Source organism: Panthera pardus, unplaced genomic scaffold, assembly GCF_024362965.1.
Source record: "Panthera pardus isolate Hobbes unplaced genomic scaffold, ASM2436296v1 HiC_scaffold_6, whole genome shotgun sequence".
NCBI lineage: Eukaryota > Metazoa > Chordata > Mammalia > Carnivora > Felidae > Panthera > Panthera pardus.
The window spans coordinates 4556368-4576633 of NW_026526991.1; the positions used below are offsets into that span (position 1 = coordinate 4556368).

At 53.7% G+C, this 20266-nt stretch overlaps 1 protein-coding gene across 7 annotated transcripts in view; it reads right to left on the reverse strand.

Annotated features, from left to right (window-relative positions):
* TTLL1 (TTL family tubulin polyglutamylase complex subunit L1) overlaps positions 1–14090 on the reverse strand; it is a 30991-nt gene extending 16901 nt beyond the window's left edge. For 3 of the 7 annotated variants that reach the window (XM_053895719.1, XM_053895718.1, XM_019447111.2), the window contains exons 1-4: positions 13977–14090; positions 10893–10924; positions 8554–8624; positions 5135–5251 (exon numbers count right to left, since the gene is read on the reverse strand). In XM_053895719.1, coding sequence (XP_053751694.1) covers positions 5135–5247 — 113 coding nt within the window. In that variant the 5' untranslated portion in view covers positions 5248–5251; positions 8554–8624; positions 10893–10924; positions 13977–14090. Of the gene's footprint in view, positions 1–5134; positions 5252–8553; positions 8625–9821; positions 9881–10892; positions 10925–13505; positions 13646–13748; positions 13870–13976 lie in introns of those variants that run through there. The other 4 variants (XM_019447114.2, XM_019447113.2, XM_019447118.2 and 1 more) reach the window with 4 other exon arrangements.
* Between the last annotated feature and the right edge of the window lie 6176 nt (positions 14091–20266).

The following is a 20266-nucleotide window of genomic DNA, read 5'->3' on the forward strand; positions in this document are numbered from 1 at the left end:
TGGGTTTGAGCCCTGCATCAGGCTCTGGGCTGACAGTGCAGAGTCAGCTTGGGATTCTCTGTCCCTCTCTCTCTGCCCTTATCCCGGTTGCGTTGTCTCATCTCAAAACAAATAAACTTAAAAAAAAAAATCACAGGGTGATTTAAGGGCTCTGGGTCATATTCTTGTAGAAACCGATGACAGGCCTGCACCCCAGTAAATGAGGACGGTTGAAAAAGAAATTGATTCCCTCTAATCCTCTAAGAAACCCAGCCTCCCGGACACACCCCTCCACCCTACCAGCCCCTCAGAGAGGCAGGGAGGGTGGGAGGGAGGGAGCAGGAAGGACTGGACTGGCACTCACAAGGGAGCCACAGGCAAGGCAGGCTGGCATGGCTTCTTGCTCTAGGCCCCCACCCACCCCACCCCGGGCACCAACCTACAGAGGGCCCCAAGCACCCAAAGGGTCTCTTCTGAGTCTATGATCATTAGAATGATGGGGGAGTTTTCAAACTTTTCATTACGAAAGAGCTCAACCACAAGCAAAAGCAGAGAGGAAAGTATGAGAGAACCCATTGCTCGCTTTAGGGGCTGCAACCAGGCACCCGGTCTTGTCTTGATTGTATCCCACTTGTGCCCCACGGCACTGGCTTATTTGGAAGCAATTCCCAGACACGATATTCCAACCAAAATGCTCCTGTAAGAATGTCTAACAGTTACGGACTTCTTAATATATGATATCCTACTGGGGCGCCTTGGCTCAGTCGGTTGAGCATCCGACTTCAGCCCCACGTGGCTCATGAGTTCGAGCCCCACGTTGGGCTCTGTGCTGATGGCTCAGAGCTTGGAACCTGCTTCGGATTCTGTGTCTCTTTCTCTCTGCTCCTCCCCCACTTGTGCTCTGTCTCTCAAAAACAAATAAATGTTAAAAAAAATTTTAAAGAGAGATACTATATCCTACTTCGCACTGCTGTCACAACTAAAAACAAGCAGCAGTGATTTCTGAATATCATCAAATATTAATCAGTGCTCATATTTCCCAAGTCATCTGATAAGTATTTTTAGAGCTTGTACAGATAAGGGTCAGGCCTTCTGATGAGTTGTTCTCTCTCTCCCGACTCGTTTAACCTACAGTCTCCCTGCTTTCTTTTTCCCTAGGCCAACTGTTTCTGGAGGACCCTGGGCCACTTGCCTTCTAGGTCCTCACATGCTTCTTCCTCAGCCCAGTGCCCTGGCTCCCGTGCCACCTGAAAATCAGGAGTCAGACCGCAAGGCCTGGGGAGCTGCAGGTCCGTTTGGGGCACACCTACAACTGGGCCCGCCACGCCGAAGTGCTCGTCAGCCCTGAGCTCAGCGGCTCCCATACTGGGCGGGCCTAGACCCTTAGGTCATTAGGGGCGACGAGATGGTGATCCTCTGCTTGCATTTCTCGTTCATGTGTTAGCAGGAATATCTCTACAAGGAGAAATGTCCCTTCATCAACAATCTGGATACCCCAAAACACAGCTCATAGAGGAAAGGCTAACTAAATGCTTGATTCTTGCCCTTTATTTATCGGTTTTCAAGATAATGAGCTGCTTCCCTACCGCTCTCGGGTATGTGATGATATATTCTGGGTACCTCTTACTGCAAAGCAAGGTGCCTGGTGTTAGCAACTTAAGACAACAACCATTGCATCAGATCTTGTGGTTTTGTGGATCAAGACATTTTTTTAAATTTTTTAATCTATTTATTGAAAGACAGAGAGAGAGAAAATGCGTAAGCGGGGAAAAGACAAAGAGAAAGGGAACGAGAGAGAGAATCCCAAGCAGGCTCTGAGCTGTCAGCGCAGAGCCTGACGTGGGCCTCGAGCCCACAAACCAGTTTTGGCTCATGACATGAGCTGAAGTTGGATGCTCAACCCACTGAACCACCCAGGTGTCCCTGTGGATCAAAATTTTAGGCAGGGCTCAGGCGAGCCTGCCTCTGCTCCATGTGGCACAGACCGAGGCCACTCGGTGGTATTCAGCCGGAGGATGACCCCATTTGGAGGGTCCAAGAAGGCGTCGTTCGTATGTTTGGCACCTTGGTGGGCACGGCTGGAAGGCCAGGAGTGGCTGTAACTATCACACACAACACAGCTCCTCCAGCCAGAGAGGCCCAGGTAGCCAGGCTTCTCACGTGGCAGCTTGGGGCTCCCACAGACGGTTCCCATAAAGGAAGGGGAAGCTGCTAGTTTCTTAAGGCCTGGGCCCAGACCCGTCTCACCTTGGCTCTGCTTTGGCCAAAAAAGAGGCAGAAGCGATGGCGTGTCGCTTCTGAGACTAGCACCGAGAGGCCTTGAGAGCTTCCTCCCTCCCTCCTGGACCCCGACCGCCCCAGGAGGGCAAGCCCAAGCCAGCTGGCTGGAGGGCCACGAGAGATCTGTGGTGAGAAGGCACTGTGGTCCTGGCCAACGGCATCCAAGACCAGATAAGCCCCAGCTGGACCCCCCAGGTGACAGCAGGGGAAGCCCAGGCAGGATCAGCTAAGTCCTGCTGGACCAAAGGAACCAACCAGCCAAACCGATAAATGTGCGTGCTATGCAAATGGTTGTTTCAAGCCTTAAGTTCTGTGGTGTTTGTTACACGCCATCAATCTGGCAATCGCTGATTAATGCATCTCCCTAGCGCAGCCCTGACTCCCATGTTTCACGTGCTCCTACTTCCTGCCCTATACTCAAGCTGTGATCAGAACACAGATACAGTTTCATAATAGGTTTTTCTTCAGATTTTTTGTTATAAGATTTTCCAAATTGCTTTATAATTGTCCTAATTATTTTCAGGGCTGCACCATAATCCACTCGGTTAACTTGGTTACCTTTTCCAAACCATCTGACATTTAGTTGTTTCTGGTATTTTACCCTAAGCAATTTTTTTTTTTTAATTTTTTTTTTAACGTTTATTTATTTTTGAGACAGAGAAAGACTGAGCATGAACGGGGGAGGGTCACAGAGAGAGGGAGACACAATCTGAAACAGGCTCCAGGCTCTGAGCTGTCAGTACAGAGCCCGACGCGGGGCTCGAACCCACGGACCGTGAGATCATGACCTGAGCCGAAGTCGGACGCTTAACCGACCGAGCCACCCAGGCACCCCTTTACCCTAAGCAATTTTTAAGACTCGATGATACACAGAGTACTTAAGGACAGGAGCTCTTAAGGCACCAAAGAGCCAAAGTTACACAGTTCCGCTCTTTTCTCTCTCTGTCTTGTGAAGACTGGCTCCAAGATGCTTCTTCCGTGGTAGGAAGCAGGGAGTCGCTCGACACCCTCCCCAGCGCCGATTAATTACCCAGAGAAGCCAAAAGGGCTCGCTGAGAACTGGCTAAGCCCATGGCACAGAGCCGTGGGACGCAGAGCGTAAGTACCAAACTCTCTTCTTTCAGAGCTCCCATGAAGCAGGGCTCTGGCTACATTATTTCGCTCTACCTTCGAGGACGTGAACCCGATGCCAAAGCCCACACAGGGGCTGCACTTCTCTACCAGCCTCTCCCCGTCTGCATTCCATGCTCCCCCGGGGAAACTGGATCGTGGTTTAAAGCACAGGTAATCCTCAGCTGCCAGGGGAGCAGAGAAAGGGTCATCCCCGCAGTGGCTGCTGGAGATGGAAGCGGGCTGCCAGTCTACACCGCACCTGGGCCAGGGCCGGGCTCTGGGAGGCTGGGACAAGCCAGACAAGGTCCTCACTGTCATCGGGTTCACAGCAGCGCAGAAAGACGGGACAGGCGGGGAAATCCCAAATCCTGGCACGCGGCACTTGCTGCACAGCACTGAGGGGAGCCGCCTGGGAGGCTGGAGGGGCACAGGTGGCTTCCAGGGCAGGAGGCTCGAGGAGTGGTGTGCGAAGGCCAGCAACCGCTGGCCGCTATCACATGCCACATGCTCTGTGCTTTACTGACTCATTCAGGCTTCCGACAGCTGCGTTTGAAGGGAGAGGTCAAGTCCTCTGCTAAGGGCCACACAGGCAGCAGCGGGGGAGCCAGGGTGTAAAGCCAGGCACGACTTGGCTCCAGCGTCTGGACGTCTAACCGCTGGATGCGTGGCGTCCCCGAAGGATGGGCTGAGGAGGCAGAGAGCACCGCCCGTCCTAGCGGGTCGGCAGGGGAAAGCGTGCCGGCTGCTGCACTGGGGCGTGGGGGGGAAGGAAGTGGCTGGAACAGGAGGGAGTGGGTCTCAGGGAGTGGGGGACGCATAGGGTAAAAAGGCCTCCGGAGACCCACCAGCTCCCCTCCCTCAAAGGTTCGCTCAGGGCTCCGGGCCCGGGAGCTGCGGAGGATGGGGCCCGGCGAGATGACCACGGATCTGTGTTCGGGCGCACGACCCTGCCAGAGGGTGGAGGCCGGCTTGCAGCGGGGAGCACACCAGGCCCGGACAAGGGAGGACACGGGACCTCAGCCCACGAGGAGGGGGAGGCGGGGCGGGGGCAGAAGGCGAGGACAGCTCCCAGCTTTCTGGCTGGAAGGAGCACCACCGGGGAGTCAACACCAAACACACTGCTCTCCCGTTCGTGCGTCTCCCTCGCTTTTCGGTTGTCGTTAACCAGTCCAGCCAGCGCCCTCTGCCCTGCGAGAGGAAGCAAGGGAGGCACAGGCCCCTCCCCCACGGTCCCCTTCCCCAGCGCCGGGCAATAAGGCACTGACTGGCACCGCCAGGAGGGGCCTCTGGCTTCTCACCCGACCCCCCACGGGATTCGCCAGGCCGGGTTGTGCAGAACCGTCCTGGGACTTCTGACGCCAGGCTGGTAAGCGGGAGTGTGAGGGCACCCCGCAACGCGTGCTCCCAAAGAGCTTGGGATGAAAGATGTGTCGGGGGGGGCGCCCCTCTGAGAACACAGCCTGTGCCTGGGCTACCGCCATTCACAAGACTGGTAAGAAGCCTTCAGGGGCGCCTGCGCGGCTGAGTCAGTTGAGCGACTCTTGATTTCCGCTCAGGTCATGATCTCGCGGTTTGTGAGACCGAGCCCTAGGGTCGGGCTCCGTGCTGACAGCGCACAGCCGGCTTGGGATTCTCTCTCCCCCTCTGTCTCTCCCCCACGCGCACCTGTGCACGCTCTCTCTCAAAAACAAATGAAAATAAATGTTAAAAAAGAAAAAAGCAGGCTTCGGAAAAACAATCAACTCCTGCTTTTCGTACTTACCAGTAGAAGTTCCAGTCCTCGTTTTCTGTCACTTGGACCCATCCTCTCTTTTCAAAGTTATTTATCAGCACCGACTTCTCGATATCAGTGACCCATTTTACTTTCCCTGCCATAATCCTGGAAGAAGTCAACTTGTTAGAGCTTTGAAATGGCAGTGGCCACAAGCTTCCCCTTCGCACATCCCAAGTTCGACCTGCTGGGCAGTGGTTCTCAGCCAGGGGCCACTCTGGCCCCCGGGGGACATCTGGCTGCGTCTCTTTTTTTTTTTTTTAAGTTTATCTATTAATTTTGAGAGAGACAGAGAGAGAGAGAGCAGGGGAGGGGCAGAGAGAGAGTGAGAGAGAGATAATCCCAAGCAGGCTCCACACTGTCAGTGCAGAGCCCGATGCGGGGCCCAAACCCACGAACCTCAAGATCATGACCTGAACTGACATCAAGAGTTGGATGCTTAACCGAGTGAGCCAGCCAGGCGCCTCTGGCCTCGTCTTTTGCTGTCACAACTGGGGGCAGGGAGGCTTCTGGAATCTAGTGAGTAGAGGCCAGGATGTTGCCCAATACCCTGCAGTGGACAGGACGCCCCCTCCCCCAGCCCCAAAGCAAGTCCCCCAGGCCAAAATGTCAACTGGGCCAAGACTAAGAGATCCTGGCCTAAGCGGGGGAGAAAGACAGCAATCGGATAATCGCCACCCAGTGTACATCACGAGGCACGAGGCAGGGACAGCACTGGGGCTGTGAGAGCCACGGCAGGAGCTGCCCATCAGGGTGGCTGGGGAGAACCACCCTGAGCAGGAGGCCCTGGAGCTGACTTCCAAAGGGTGGGAGAGAGCGCCTAGCCCAGCGTGAGCACCCCCAGCGCCCCCAGCGCCCCCTGCCTCCTCCCCTGCCCCGCTCCAATTCACTCTCTGTAAGTGCCGGTGACGCTGACGAGTTTATCTGACCCCGTCACTCCCGTCTACCAGTCTCCGTGGCTCCCCAGTGAGCTTAAGATACGCAGACCCCTGCCCCTCACCTGCTTCTCCTTCACCTGCTGTGTTCTCGCCACACTGGACTGCTCTGCCCACACTCCACCCCGGGGCCTTGGCACATGCTGGTTGTCTCTGCCAGCAGCACTTTCCCTCCCTCTCAGCCTGGCTAAGCTGCTGCCCACCCACCTGCCAGCATAAGTGAATGTCACCTCCTCCACCAGGCCTCCCTGACGCCAGGTACACAGGGACACGGCCCCTCGGCACTCCTGCAGTTCTGTCCCAGCTAGAGGGCAAGGGGGCCGGCTTTCTTCCTCGCTGCTTTGTGCCCAGGGCCTAGCACTGTGCCTGGGATGTGGTAGATGCTCCATTCAGACTGACCGACTATGCCCCCAGGCCTGCGCTTGCTTTCGGAGAGGGAAAGAGAAGGCACTCCCGCGGGGCTCTCACGTGAAATCAGCCCACTGCCTCCTCACCTGCCGGCAATGGCGGTGTCAGAGGAGGGACTGTGGTAAGAGTGCGGGCTCTAGGGCTTGAGTCTGAGGCCCAGTTCTGACACTCACTTGCTGTGTGACTCTGGACACGTTACTTAACCTCTCTGAACTTCTGTTTCCTTAGGCGTAAAATACGAGGAACGGCAGCAACTACCCATCTCACGGGGTTATAGTAAGGATTAATTGAATGAACACGTTAAAGCACTGAGAACAGGGCGCTCAAGAAATATCTGGTATTATGACTGTCATCATCCCCCTTATGGGTAAGGAAGCTGAAGCTCAAAGATTCAGAACCTGTATGAGAATCGGACTGAACGCTGGGGCGCCTGAGTGGCTCAGTCGGTTTAGCGTCTGACTCTGGCTCAGGTCATGATCTCATGGTTTGTGAGTTTGAGCCCCACGTCGGGCCCTGTGCTGACAGCTCAGAGCCTGGGGCCTGCTTCGGATTCTGTGTCCCCCTCTCTCTCCGCACCCCGCCCCTGCTTGCACTCTGTCTCTCCCTCTCAAAAATGAATAAACATTAAAAAAAATTGAGGGGCGCCTGAGTGGCTCAGTCGGTTAAGCGTCCAACTTTGGCTCAGGTTGTGATCTCATGGTTCATGGGTTCGAGCCCCGCGTCGGGCTCTGTGCTGACAGCTCAAAGTCTGGAGCCTGCTTCGGATTCTGTGTCTCCCTCTCTCTCCGACCCTCCCATGCTCACACTCTGTCTGTCTGTCTCTCTCTCTCAAAAATAAACAAACATTAAAAAATTAAAAAAAAAAAAGAATCAGACTGAATAGGGCGCCTGCATGGCTCAGTCGGTTAAGCATCTGACTCTTGATTTCGGCTCAGGCCATGATCTCATGGTTCGTGAGATCGAGCCAGCACAGAGCCAGCTTGAGGCTCCCTCTCTGCCCCTCCCCCGCTCATGCCTGTGGGTGCCCACGCTCGCTCTGACACGCTCTTTCAAAATAAATAAATACACATTAAAAAAAAATCATACTGAAGGGACCCACGGTGCCCTGATTTGAACAGAGGGTGACCCGACTCTGAAGCACCACCTCTTTTTGCACGGTCCTCCGCCTCCCTGGCCTTCGTCAGGGTGATGCCGGTGGCCACGGGGCCAAGGTAATCGTCCTCTGTGGGCCAGAAGGTGCCATATGACAACGTAAGGCTGCTAACGTGGAGACTCAGCAGTCGCCGCTCAGGAACGACGGTAGGGGCAGCACAGGAGCCAGATCCCCACGGCTGTTACCGAGCAAACTCCCCACCGTGTCAAGACCCACAGTGGAGCCCGGGAGCCCGGTTCCCCACGTGAGTGCGGCCTCTACAGCCTGCGTCCCTGCCCAGTGCGGCTCCAGCTCTGCTCTGCCCCCTCCAGTCCCACTGCAGACTCCAGGCCGGAAACGCCCACGTCACCGCCACCACCAGCAGGGGCGAAGTCCTACATCTCAGTGCGCCCCTGCCCCCTGGCACAGGTGCTGACCCACCCCGGGTGACCCAGCACAGTGCCTGATACCTGCCCTGTGCTTTAACGGTCAGAAAATACTTCCGGGGGGGCCGGGGGGGGGGGTGGGGAAGGGGGGAGATGTGCCCGGGTGGCTTAGTCGGTTAAGCATCCGACTCTTGATTTCCGCTCAGATCACGGTCTCGCAGTTAGTGAGATCGAGCCCCACGTCGGGCTCGGTGCTGACAGTGCGGAGCCTGCTTGGGATTCTCTCTCCCTCTCTCCCTCTGCCCCTCCCCTGCTCATGCTCTCTCTCTCTCATACTCTCTCAAAAATAATAAGTAAACATTTAAAGAAAATGCTTCCCAGGCACGATCCCCAAAACCAATAAGGCAGACAGGACAGATATTCTCATCCTCACTTTACTGAGCAAGGACACGGAGCCTTCAAGGGGAGGTTTTCTTGGTGCGCCCCCGCCCCCCGCCCCCGGCTCCCTCTTTCCATCGTGTGGACAACGATCGCTCAGGCCGGACCCACCATAGGTACTTATGGAGCCAACAGGAACGTCCAATTTCTCTCCTTCAGTGACTCGTGCTGCGGGTTCTTACCTAAAACAAAACGAACACGCAGGCGAAATGTACCGAGAGACAGAGAAGACCGCAAGCCCGCGCCTCGCCACGGTATCCGGGACATACGTCTTCTGCCGAACAAGGGCACGCCGCCAGATGCTTCGGGGCCTCACTGCGCTAAGTATCTCTGAATTCTATTACTTTCTGGCTCCCGCGGCCTCGCCGAGCTGCCGTGACACTCCTTCATTTCGCGCACCCCTGCTTGGGTGGAACACCACCACCTCCCCGCTGCTGCTCCGGATCCAGCTCCGCCAATCACACAAGGCGCGGTTCAAAGGCCGCCTCCCCCAGGGAGCCGCTCTGGTCACCTTTTCCCTCCACCAAACCTCCTGTATCCCTCTCCTGGGATACAGTCGGCACAGAACTTCCTGGCTTGTGTTTTAGTTCTTTGCGTACGTTCCTTCTAGAAGTGTGCGAGGTGAGGGCTCTCTCAGTCACCTGTTTCCTTCTCATCCCACCGATGCTTTCTAGGTTCAGGTGGGAGCGTTTGCAACAGAGCTCACAGTCCCTTCGGCCGGCCCCATCATCTCCGGATGGCGGGCTCAGTCGGTGAAACACGCGACTCTTAATCTCCAGCTTATGAGTTCAAGCCCCACACTGCGTGTAGAGATTACTTGAAAAGAAAAGAAGGAGGAGGAGGAGGAGGAGGAGGAGGAGGAGGAGGAGGAGCGGCACCTGGGTGGCCCAGTCAGTCAAGGGTCTGACTCTTGGTTTCAGCTCAGGTCACGATCTCACAGTTTGTGAGTTCGAGCCCCACATCGGGCCCGGTGCTGACAGTGCAGAGCCTGCTTGGGATTCTCTCTCTCCCTCTCTCTCTGCCACCACCCCGCTCACTCTCTCGATCTCTCTCTCTCAAAAATAAATAAACTTAAAAAAAAACTAACAACAACAAAAAAGGAGATCTGGACACAGACACGGGCAGAGAACGCCATGTGACGACACAGGGTCGTACAGACACACGGGGAAGACGGTCACGGGAACACGAAGGCAGAGATCACAGCGATGCTGCCATAAGCCAAGAAAAGTCTGGGGCCGCCAGAGGCTGGAAGAGGCGAGGAACCCGCCCCAGATTCTTCAGAGAGACCGTGGCTCCACCGACACCTTGATTTCAGACTTCTCGCCTCCCTGAGCCACCCACTTCGTGGCCCTTTGGCAGTACGGCCCTCGGAAACTTACGCAAAATATAACCGTCCCAGACACGAGGAGACGAAGAAGAAACTTCCACCCATAAAGGGCTTTAAATACGCATGTGGGAGCGAGAGCACAGCACAGTGATGGGCGACAGGGCAGACCAGTTATTGACGGTTAAAAAAGAAGAAAAAGAAACGAACTCAGGCCACCTCTCCTTTAAAGACACACAGGATTTCTTTTCAGAAATGCACCAAACCAGCACGGTCACCACCACAGAGAACCAACGATGAGGCAGCCTGGGAGGGGACAGAGGACCGGATGGCAGGTTCCTCTGCACCTGAACCCTGGAGACGGTTCGTTTCCGGTGCTCGCACGCCCACGGGTGCTCACGAGTTCTCTTGGGGCCTCGGCACTCACCCCCAAAACGGGAATGAAAGCCACAGGTCCTTCATGGTACTGTGGGGGTCACGGCACAGTCGGCAAGTGTGGGCCTGGCACACCACAGGGACTCCGGTTCACTGGGTTGGAAACGAGTGCCTCAGCTCTCCCTGGTTCGGCCCTGCACACTCCTCCACTCAGCCCCACCTGCAGTGGGCCCACCGGGCCCTTGGCTGGGTGCTGGCGACCCTCCCCACCCTCTCGGGGTCGGTAACTGCATTTGTATGTTATCACTAGAAACAACGGGTACCATTCACGAAACACCAGGACCCACGGGGCACAGAGCTGGGCAGTTTGCACCCGCTCTTCTCTACCACAGGTACCGTTCTGGCTCCCGGGCTGCCGGGGGGCAGGTGTTCTCCCCATTTATAAGATGGGGACAGTGGGGCTCTGAGAGTAACGGGCAGAGTGCAGATGGCAGCCTGAGGACACCCACAGTCGCCTCCCTCCCACAGTGTCGACTGTCAGTTCACCCACAGGGCCGGGGGTGGGCTGATTCGTTTGTGTCCCCCCAGCACCCAGCCGGGGCCAGGCACAGTGAAGGGGGCTCAGAAATGGTCTGCGGAACAGGCGAAGGAGCCAGCTGGCCAATCCGCCCCCGGCACAGAAGCTGGGGCTGCCTCCTTCCCAACCCTAAGAAATACTAAGCCCTTTGCCTTAGAAAAATCAAGAAAATACCTGCCGTCAGATCGTCTTCCTGTTACTTCCTCCTAGAAGAGGAAAAAAAAAAAAAAAAAGCTAGGTTAACAGTAGCCTGCAATGAACTTGACAGGTCACCTCTCTAGTGGTTCCCAGGAACTGCGCGTTAAAGCCACTCGGTCTGCTGCTTTTCAAACTGAACATCAGAAAACCTAACCCAGAAAAACAGTCAGTTGTGTGCTGATCTCTACGCTGACCGTGCTCGAAATCATCGCGGACTGTTGTCACCTCCTAAGGTACGTCAGCCAGGCAAAGGCATTCGGAAACCAGGCAGTTGGCAATTTTCAGAACACGACGTGGGACCCACTGCTGGGGCCGGTGGGTGGGACCTTCGTAAGCGTGAGGACAGGCTGGCACAGGGATGGCCCTGGGGTCTGTGCTTCGACAGCCTAGCTTCTTTCTAACCCACCCCGTCAGCACCGGCAGCCGCTCTGTGCCGGGTCCGTGACGGGAGGCACAGAGCTGCCTGGGACGAGGTGCCCGTGGACGGTGTTGATCCAGGGAGGCAAGAAACACACCCCATCCGCTGAGTGCCCCAGCGGCAAAGTACGTCGGTGCCCCAACAAAGCTCAACTGTGGTCCTGAGAGGGAAGTGACTACTAATTCATCCAGCAGCAAATCGTGCCAGCTCTACTCCAGAAGATTCCAGATCTGTCTATGTCTCTCCCCAGCGTCCCTGTAATCCCGGATGACCATGGCAGGCTCCCACTGGCTTCCTTAGTGCCGGCCGCAGCCCAACGCACCCATTCTCCGCCCGGCAGCAGACTGACCCCTTTCACACGCACCAAGCAAATCGCGTCACCCTGCCCCTAAGCCTCCAGGGGCTTCCAGAATAAAGCACCCAGAATAAAGCTGTCAGTCTGCCGATGACTTGCAAGGCGGACCCCGTGAAATCTAGGCTTCCCGTCACTTCTCGGGCCACGTCTCCCCACGCGCCAGCTCTCTTCAGCTGCTCACACCCACCAAGCCGCATCCTGTCTTGAGGCTTTGCTCTTCCCCCTGCATCCGGACCCTTCGCAAAGGTCAGCCTTTCCGAGTGGCCTTCCCAATTCCCAACCACTCACCACGCTGTCGCTTTGCTTCCCGGTGGCACCCCGGCTGTGCCCGATCGTTCGGTCCGGGGCCAACTCAAAGCATGGCCTGTGAACCCGCAGCAGCCGCACCACCAGGAACTTGTTAGAAAGACACATTCCTGAGCTTCCCCCAACCCCTACACCGAGGCACACGCTCAGACTCTCTGGGGGTGGGGCCCAGGAATCTGTATCTTAATAACCTCTCGGGTGAGACTCCTACCCCTGCCCAAGTTTGAAAAGAACTGGTCTAGGGGCGCCTGATGGCTCAGTCGGTTGAGTGTCTGACTTCAGCTCAGGTCGTGATCTCATGGTGTGTGGGTTTGAGCCCCGCGTCAGGCTCTCCGCACTGTCAGCACAGAGCCTGCTTCTGAGCCTCTGTCCCTCTCTCGCTGCCCCTCCCCTGCTGGTTCTCTCTCTCTCAAAACTTACCCAAGAAACATTTTACAAGAATCTTCAAAAAGAACTGGTCTAGCTCATGAACGCGGTTCCCTGGTGGCTCCCTATCTTTGACACACACATCTCCCACCAGGAGAGCAGACGTGTTGTTCCGCATTATTGCCTAGTGAATCCCCTGCGTCCAGAATACTGTCTAATAACAGCAGGTGCTCAATCAATATTTGACGAGTTAACTAAAAATAAGGACGGGAATTCCCTCCGCACACCCTCAAACAAGTGCTGTCTGCGCCAAGTAGAGAACGAGGCACGGCCCAGCCCCACAGGGGCCGTCAGCCCGGCAGGGGACAGAAAACCAGTAAAAGCACCCACAGATTCCACAGCTTTTCCAGGGGCCTGAAGCAGACCTGGAGTTGGGCGGATTTCTGCTGAGCGAGAGAACATCTCGGGGAAAAGCTGGACCCACAACCCCAGGAGGACAGAACTTTGCCAAAAGGCCTTTCACATCCCGGAGTTATGACTACATCCAGTTACAGCCAGGACAGCCATTCAGGAGAAAAAGCAGACAGAGGGAAGAACTTGCATTCATAGAGTCACTGCACTTTTCTGGGTCCAGCCATTAAAAAAAAAATAACAACAACAACAACAAAAACCGGAGCCCTCTCTGTCTCCATCCCCACTACCCCCCCCCCCCCCAAACACTCTGGTCAGTATCACTTTCCACAAAGTCCCAACGAGCCCAGGATTCTAAGGGCATTTCGATTCCTTTCCGGCCGGTCTTCCTTGAGAAGGAAACAAAAATGCCACCCTTAAAGAAACAATAGCTCATAGTGAAAAACAAGGGCTTTCCGCACCGCTGTATGGCCACCATCCAGGTCCACACCCCACCGGGAGGCAGTGCCAGCCTCCACAGCAACTACTCAGCACTATTGGTAATCCCCTGGGCACAGAGCAAGACCAACCTCTCAGCGCTGCCACAAGCCAGCACTGAAATGTGCTCGTTAAATGTTTTCGTGAACAAAGAACCTCTCTGCAAACCGTAAACTGCTTACAATAGGATACTTTTACTTCTCGAACGAATGCCCTGTAATGCCCCAGCTACTCTACGGGGTGCATGGCTACCTACCCACTCACTCCCACTCCCTTTGAGTGATGAGGGCACGGGGAGGGGCAGTGCCTAGGTCCCATCCCTCAGAGAAGGGCGAGCAGGGCGGGGGACACGAATCTGTCTCCAGACCACAGCTGCCGCCACAGGTACACCGCGCCCTGCAAAAGATGCCGAGAGAAACAATGCAGACTGCAAATGAATGGGAAACGCCCAGGAACGATGAAATGCGGGGATAACCCATATGAAGAAGAATGCAATTACAACGAGCGGGCAGCACAAGGAAAGTCACAGGAACTCGGAGGAAAAACAGGGGCACAGTGATCGGCGCAGGCTTCCCGGGGGCCGCGGGTCCGGCAAGCAGCATCTAAACCACACGGTCGCGGCCGCGTAGACCTGGGCGCCCACGCTCGCTCGCGCATGCGCACCCGCCCACCAGGAGCGGCCACACCCTCGTCCGGGGAGGCGGCGGCCTCGGCGGCGGGACCTCACCTGCGGGACCTCACCGGGCAGGGCGGCCCCGCGCCGGGCCCCGGCCCCGCCTCCAGCCCCACTCCGGCGCCGGCAGCAGGACGCCGCTCGCCGCCCCGCGGACCTGCCCGCCGCGCGCCGCGCTCTACTTCCGGGGCGGCGCTCTGGCAACCGAAGACGCGGCCGCCGGCGCGGCGACTGCTTCCGGGGTCACATTTTCCCGGCCGCTCCCTAGGCCCCCCCCCCCCCCCGCCCGCCGCGCGCTCGGCGGAGATCCTAGAAGAGCCGGCCCTCCATCCCCGGGAACCTCGCAGGCTTCAGGACCCAGGAATGAGGTTGAGAAGGGTCGGGGCGCGAAGTGGAGCCTGACAGTGGGAGGCAGAGCCGTGGGGTGATTAGGGCCCGGGGTCCGGTCCCCTCTCCTGCTCAGCTAACGTGTCTGTGCGCTTGGCGCTGTCGGTAGTGCCTCCCTTGGCGGGTGCGTTGTCCTTAGGTGACATGTGCTCGGCACGTAATAATCAGTACGGGGCCTACTCAAAGGTCACCCCTTTTGTGAAATGTCCCCTGAGCGTGGCGCAGGTCTGGTTTCTCTAACTGTATTTTGTAAACTCTATCAGGAAGAGGCAGCTTGGCCCAGTGAGAAATTTAAAACCAGAGCCAGACCTGGATTGAGCCCTCGCTCCAAAGTCCACTAGCTTATGTGGCTTTCGGCAGGTCACTTCCCTTATCTGACCTTCAGTTTTCCTGTCTGTAGCCGGAAAGAAGAGAAACAGAATTTTACATCCCTGCTCTGATACATTCTAGCTGTTTGGGCACAGGCGCCTCCGATCCTCTCCATTACAATTTCTCCCCAGAGAAATCTCCGTCTCTCAGGGGCTAGCTGTTTGGGCACAGGCACCTCCGATCCTCTCCATTAACAATTTCTCCCCAGAGAAATCTCCGTCTCTCAGGGGTGGAAGAGATTTTAAATTCCTGGTGCATGGCACCTAGGAAGTCGCATCACTTGGCTTCCCACATCCTCCTGCCTTATGCAGCATACGTGCCACTCCAGATGCATCACCAGCAGCCAAAATACTAGAAGGCTTGGCGACAGCCAATGGAAGGAGACCAACATCACAGGGAAGAGCAAACAGTAAAAAAAAAAAAAAAAAAAGTTGTGGCCAATATGAAAAATTAACTGGGAGCTAGGTGATCCCAGAGGGAAAAGACAAACTGAGATCACGTAAACGTAGTTTAAAAAGTTTTCAAGGGCTGGGGGCTCCTGGGTGGCTCAGTCGGTTAAGCGTCCAAATCTTGGTTTCACTTCAGGTCATGATCTCACTGGTTCGTGAGTTCAAGCCCCACATTGGGCTCTACGCTGGTAGCACAGAGCCTGCTTGGGATTCTCTCTTCTCTCTCTGCACCTCCCTGGCTCTCTCTACCTCAAAATAAATAAGCTTTTTAAAAAATGTATTTAGGAGTACCTGCTGGTTCGGTCGGTGAAGCATCCAACTTTGGCTCAGGTCATGATCGCACATGGTCAGTGGGTTGGAGCCCCACGTAGGGCTTTGTGCTGACAGCTCAGCTATCCGGAGCCTGCTTCGGATTGTGTGTCTCCCTCTCTCTCTGCCCCTCCCCCGCTTGCACTCTGTCTTTCAAAAATAAAACGTTAAGAAATAATAGTAAATAAATAAATGTATTTAAAATAAAAAAGCCTTCAAGGGCTTTCCATTGCCATCAAGATAACCAGGTTTTCGTTTTTAAAATTTTTTTTTTCAACGTTTTTTATTTATTTTTGGGACAGAGAGAGACAGAGCATGAACGGGGGAGGGGCAGAGAGAGAGGGAGACACAGAATCGGAAACAGGCTCCAGGCTCCGAGCCATCAGCCCAGAGCCCGACGCGGGGCTCGAACTCACAGACCGCGAGATCGTGACCTGGCTGAAGTCGGACGCCTAACCGACTACGCCACCCAGGCGCCCCGCTTTTTTTTTTTTTTTTTTTGGTTTTCGTTTTTAAAGTAGCTACAATCTGTTAATAACCCTTTTCCAGTTTAGCATCTCGTTTCCTGTTGTGCTTAGAAAGACCCATCCTCACAAGTTGTAAAAGCATAACTTGTAAGAGGCTAAAAAGAAAATCAACTAAGCTAAATGATACATTGAAAATGCGTGTTAGGGCACCTGGGTGGCTCAGTTGGTTAAGCATCTGACTCTTGATCTTGGCTCAGGTCATGATCTCACCAGTTCGTGAGTTTAAGCCCCGCATCAGGCTCCCCACTCTCAGTGCAGAGCCTGCTTGGAATTCTCTCTCTCCCTCTCTCTCTGCCCCTTTCTTGCTCATGTGTGTGTGCTTTATCTCAATAAATAAATAAATAAATAAATAAATTAATTAAAAAAAAAATGTGTTTTTGAGAGAAAGAGAGGAGGAGAGGCAGGGAGGGAGGGAGACAGAATCACAAGCAGGCTGTGCGCAGTCAGCACAGAGCCCAATACAGAGCTCAAAGTCACGAACCATGAGATCATGACCTGAGCGGAAATCAAGTCAGATGCTTTTCCAACCGAGCCACCCAGGCAGTCCCAGCCTGTATCTTTTATTGTCTGGATTTTAGCAGCACAAAAATATTATTTTGTAATTTTTTAAAAGCTACGATAAAATAAAGTTCAACTTGTTTCAATTTTGAAATGGCAGTCTGAACATACGTATTTCCCCTCACACCCCCAAATCGCAATGAAAAAGCAGAAGAAATAGACAAATACAGTAGAAGATGAATCATTCAGGATTCTAAATACCAAAGGCATCCAAACCAAAGAATTACCCTATCAGGTTTTGTCTTAAGATCATCTGTTTCTCATGGGAATGCAAGCTGGTGCAGCCACTCTGGAAAACAGAATGGAGGTTCCTCAAAAAACTGAAAATAGAACCACCCTACGACCCAGCAATAGCACGACTAGGTATTTATCCAAGGGATACAGATGTGCTGTTTTGAAGGGACACATGCACCCCCATGTTCATAGCAGCTCTATCAACAATAGCCAAAGTATGGAAAGAGCCCAAATGTCCATCGATGGATGAATGGATAAAGAAGATGTGGTATATATACAGGATGGAGTATCACTCGGCGATCAAAAAGAATGAAATCTCGCCATTTGCAACTACATGGATGGAACTAGAGGGTGTTATGCCAAGCGAAATTAGAGAAAGACAAATATGACTTCACTCCTATGAGGACTTTAAGAGACAAAACAGATGAACATAAGGGAAGGGAAACAAAAATAATATAAAAACAGGGAGGGGGACAAAACACCAGAGACTCTTAAATATGGAGAACAAACAGAGGGTTACTGGAGGGGGCTTGGGAGGGGGGGATGGGCTAAATGGGTCAGGGGCACTAAGGAATCTACTGAAATCGTTGCACCATATGCTAACTAATTTGGATGTAAATTTAAAAACAAAATTAAAAAAATAAAAATAAATCAGATCTTCTGTTTCTCAGTCGTGCCTCTGGGTTTGCTGAGGATCAATGACCATATCCCATTGTCACTGGTGCTGAAGATCCAGCACTTAGACCGTCTCGGATTGCCCAGACCACCATCACAAATCCCCAGACACTGGTTGCCTTTCACACGCCACAGATTTATTTCTCAAAGTTCTGGAGGCCGGGGAGTCCAAGATCAAGGCACCAGCAGGTTTCGTGTCTGCTGGGAACCCACTTCCTGGTTCACAGACCATCATCTCCTTACCCTGTCCCCACAGGACAGAAGAGGTGAGGAAACTCTCTGAGGTCCTTTTTTTTCCTTTTTTTTTCAATGGGCACTAATCCCATTCATGAAGGCTCTACCCTGGTGCGCTAATCACTCCTCAAAGCCCCCACCTCCTGTCAGCATCACGTCGGGGATTAGAATTGCAGCACATGAATTATGTGTTGGGGGGGGGGGATGTAAACATTCAGTCCACTGCCCCATGAGAATAAACAGTTCATGAAAGAGAGAGTTCGGACGAAAATATTAAAGAACAACCATGGCACAAAATTCAGCCAAAGGAGAACTGAGCACCAAGGAAACAGAGTTAATACAGTTAATACGCTAGGTCAGGAGACAGCAAACCACTGGCCACATCCAGCCTGCCACCTGTTTTTTACAGTTCGAGAAAGCTAAGAATGGTTTATACCCATGACCATTTGCAATCGATTGGATGACAGGGAACATGCTAACTTTGAACCCCAATTTAGTGAAAGTTATCCCCCCTCCTCCCCCCAAGAAAGAAATTCATCCTCCTCATTAGTAGACCCATATTACAAAAACATATGTATATTCTCAATTATGTTTTTAACTTAATTCAAAAGTTGTGAAAATTTGTGGACTTTGTAAGTGGCAGAGCCTGGATTTGAACCCTGGAAACCTGACCATTCACACCACTGCCTCCCCAGAACATAAAGAGCCGCTTTGTGGAGAAGACAGGTGCATTTTCTAGATGGTGCTCTGAGCTTCGCTTAGGAGCATGCCTGAAACCTCCCCACAAGTCTAGCCAAGGTCCATCATCATTTCCATTCAGCGCCACCTAGTGGAACCAGCACTAACCGGAGCTTGACTGACCGAGTTCGCACCCTCTACTGCCCCTGTCCCTCCGTGCCTGGTCTCTCCGGGGCTCCAGGCCTTGGTGTTGTCACCTTAAACCAAGGAGGTGAACGAGGACAGGAAGATCATGCAGGTGAGGCTTTACGGCCTCGCGCTGCTGGCTCATGGGTGTTCAATAAACCTTATCTCCTGGATGAAATGTACCAGCAACGGCCAGTTTCCCAGGCCGGTTCCAAGGGACACTTGAAATACTGACTTGCGCATCATTAGGGCCCCTTTTTGGGACGATCTGGACCCAGCCCCTTCCCAACCTCTGCTCTCGGTGGCCCTCTGCCCTCTCCGCAGGTGGCCCCACTGCTTCTCAACCCCCCCGCCCCAAGAGGTCATCATGTGGCCCTGATTCCCTTCTCTACCCCCACCATCCATGTCCCCTACACTGAGCTCTTCCTGCACAGAAGTAGGGACAAAGTCTGTCCAAGTGTCCTTCTTACTAAGAACCACCAGCTCCTGTGGTTCTTAGGGGCCGAGGGCCAGAACCAGCTCCATCACTGGAGGGACCCAGTGCAAAATGAAAATGCAGGTACTCTTGTTCAGAAATTATGAAGCATTTTAACAGTTACAGTAGCATTAAGCCAGCTGTGGGGCTGCGGGAGCATCAGTTGCCCAGGTGACAGCCCACAAAGCCCAACCCACCGTGTGCAGGACACTGGCCAGAACGCCCCTCATCGAACCCTCGCAAGAGTCTTGCCCAGCAAGTGGTGTTCTCCCCACTTTTTCTTTTTTTAAATTTGTTTGTTTGCTTATTTAGAGAGACAGAGTGCGAGTAGGGGAGGAGCAGAGAGAGAGGGAGAGAGGAAGAATCCCAAGCCCGCTCTGGAGCACGATGCGGGGCTCAAACCCGCAAACCACGAGATGGTGACCTGAGCCAAAACGGAGTCAGACGCTTAACCAACTGAGCCACCCCGGCGCCCCCTCCCGCTTTTTAAAAAAAGTGATGGCAAAATACATAGAACATAGAATGTACCATCTACCATTTTTAAGTGCACAGCTCAGCCGTGTTAAGTATATTCACGTTGCTGTATAATCCCCAGAACCTCATCAGCTCGCGAACCCGAAACTTCACCCACGAAATGATGACCCTTCCTACCCTCTCCCCCCAGCCCCTGGCAACCACCGTTCAACTTTCTGTCTCTGCAAACTGGAAGGCTCTGGGGCCCTTATATAAGTGAAATCATACAGCATTTGTCTTTTTTGTGACTGGCTTATTTCACTTAGCATAATGTCCTCACTCAAGCTTCATCCCTCCTGTAGCACAGTGTCAGGATTTTCTTCTTTTTCTAAGGGCGAATGATATTCGATTGTATGTACAAGCCACGTTAGGCTTATCCATTCATCAGTGGATGGACGTTTGGGTTGTTTCTACCTTTTGATTGCTGGGAATAATGCTGCCGTGAACGTGGGTGTGCAAATATCTGTTCCAAAACCCTGCTCCCTATCCTTTTGGATATTTACCCAGAAGTGCGTTTGCTGGTTCACGTGATACTTCTTCAATTGTTTTTAGGAACTGCCGTACTGTTTTCCATAGTGGCTACATCATTTTATAGTCTCACCGATAGGGTGCAAGGATTTCAATTTTTTCCACATCCTCGCCGATCTTTATTTTTTCCTTTTTTTTTTTTAAGTTTATTTTTTTTAAGAGAGACAGTGCGCGTGTGCAAGTGTGAGCGGGGGAGGGGCAGAGAGAGCGGGAGAGAGAGAA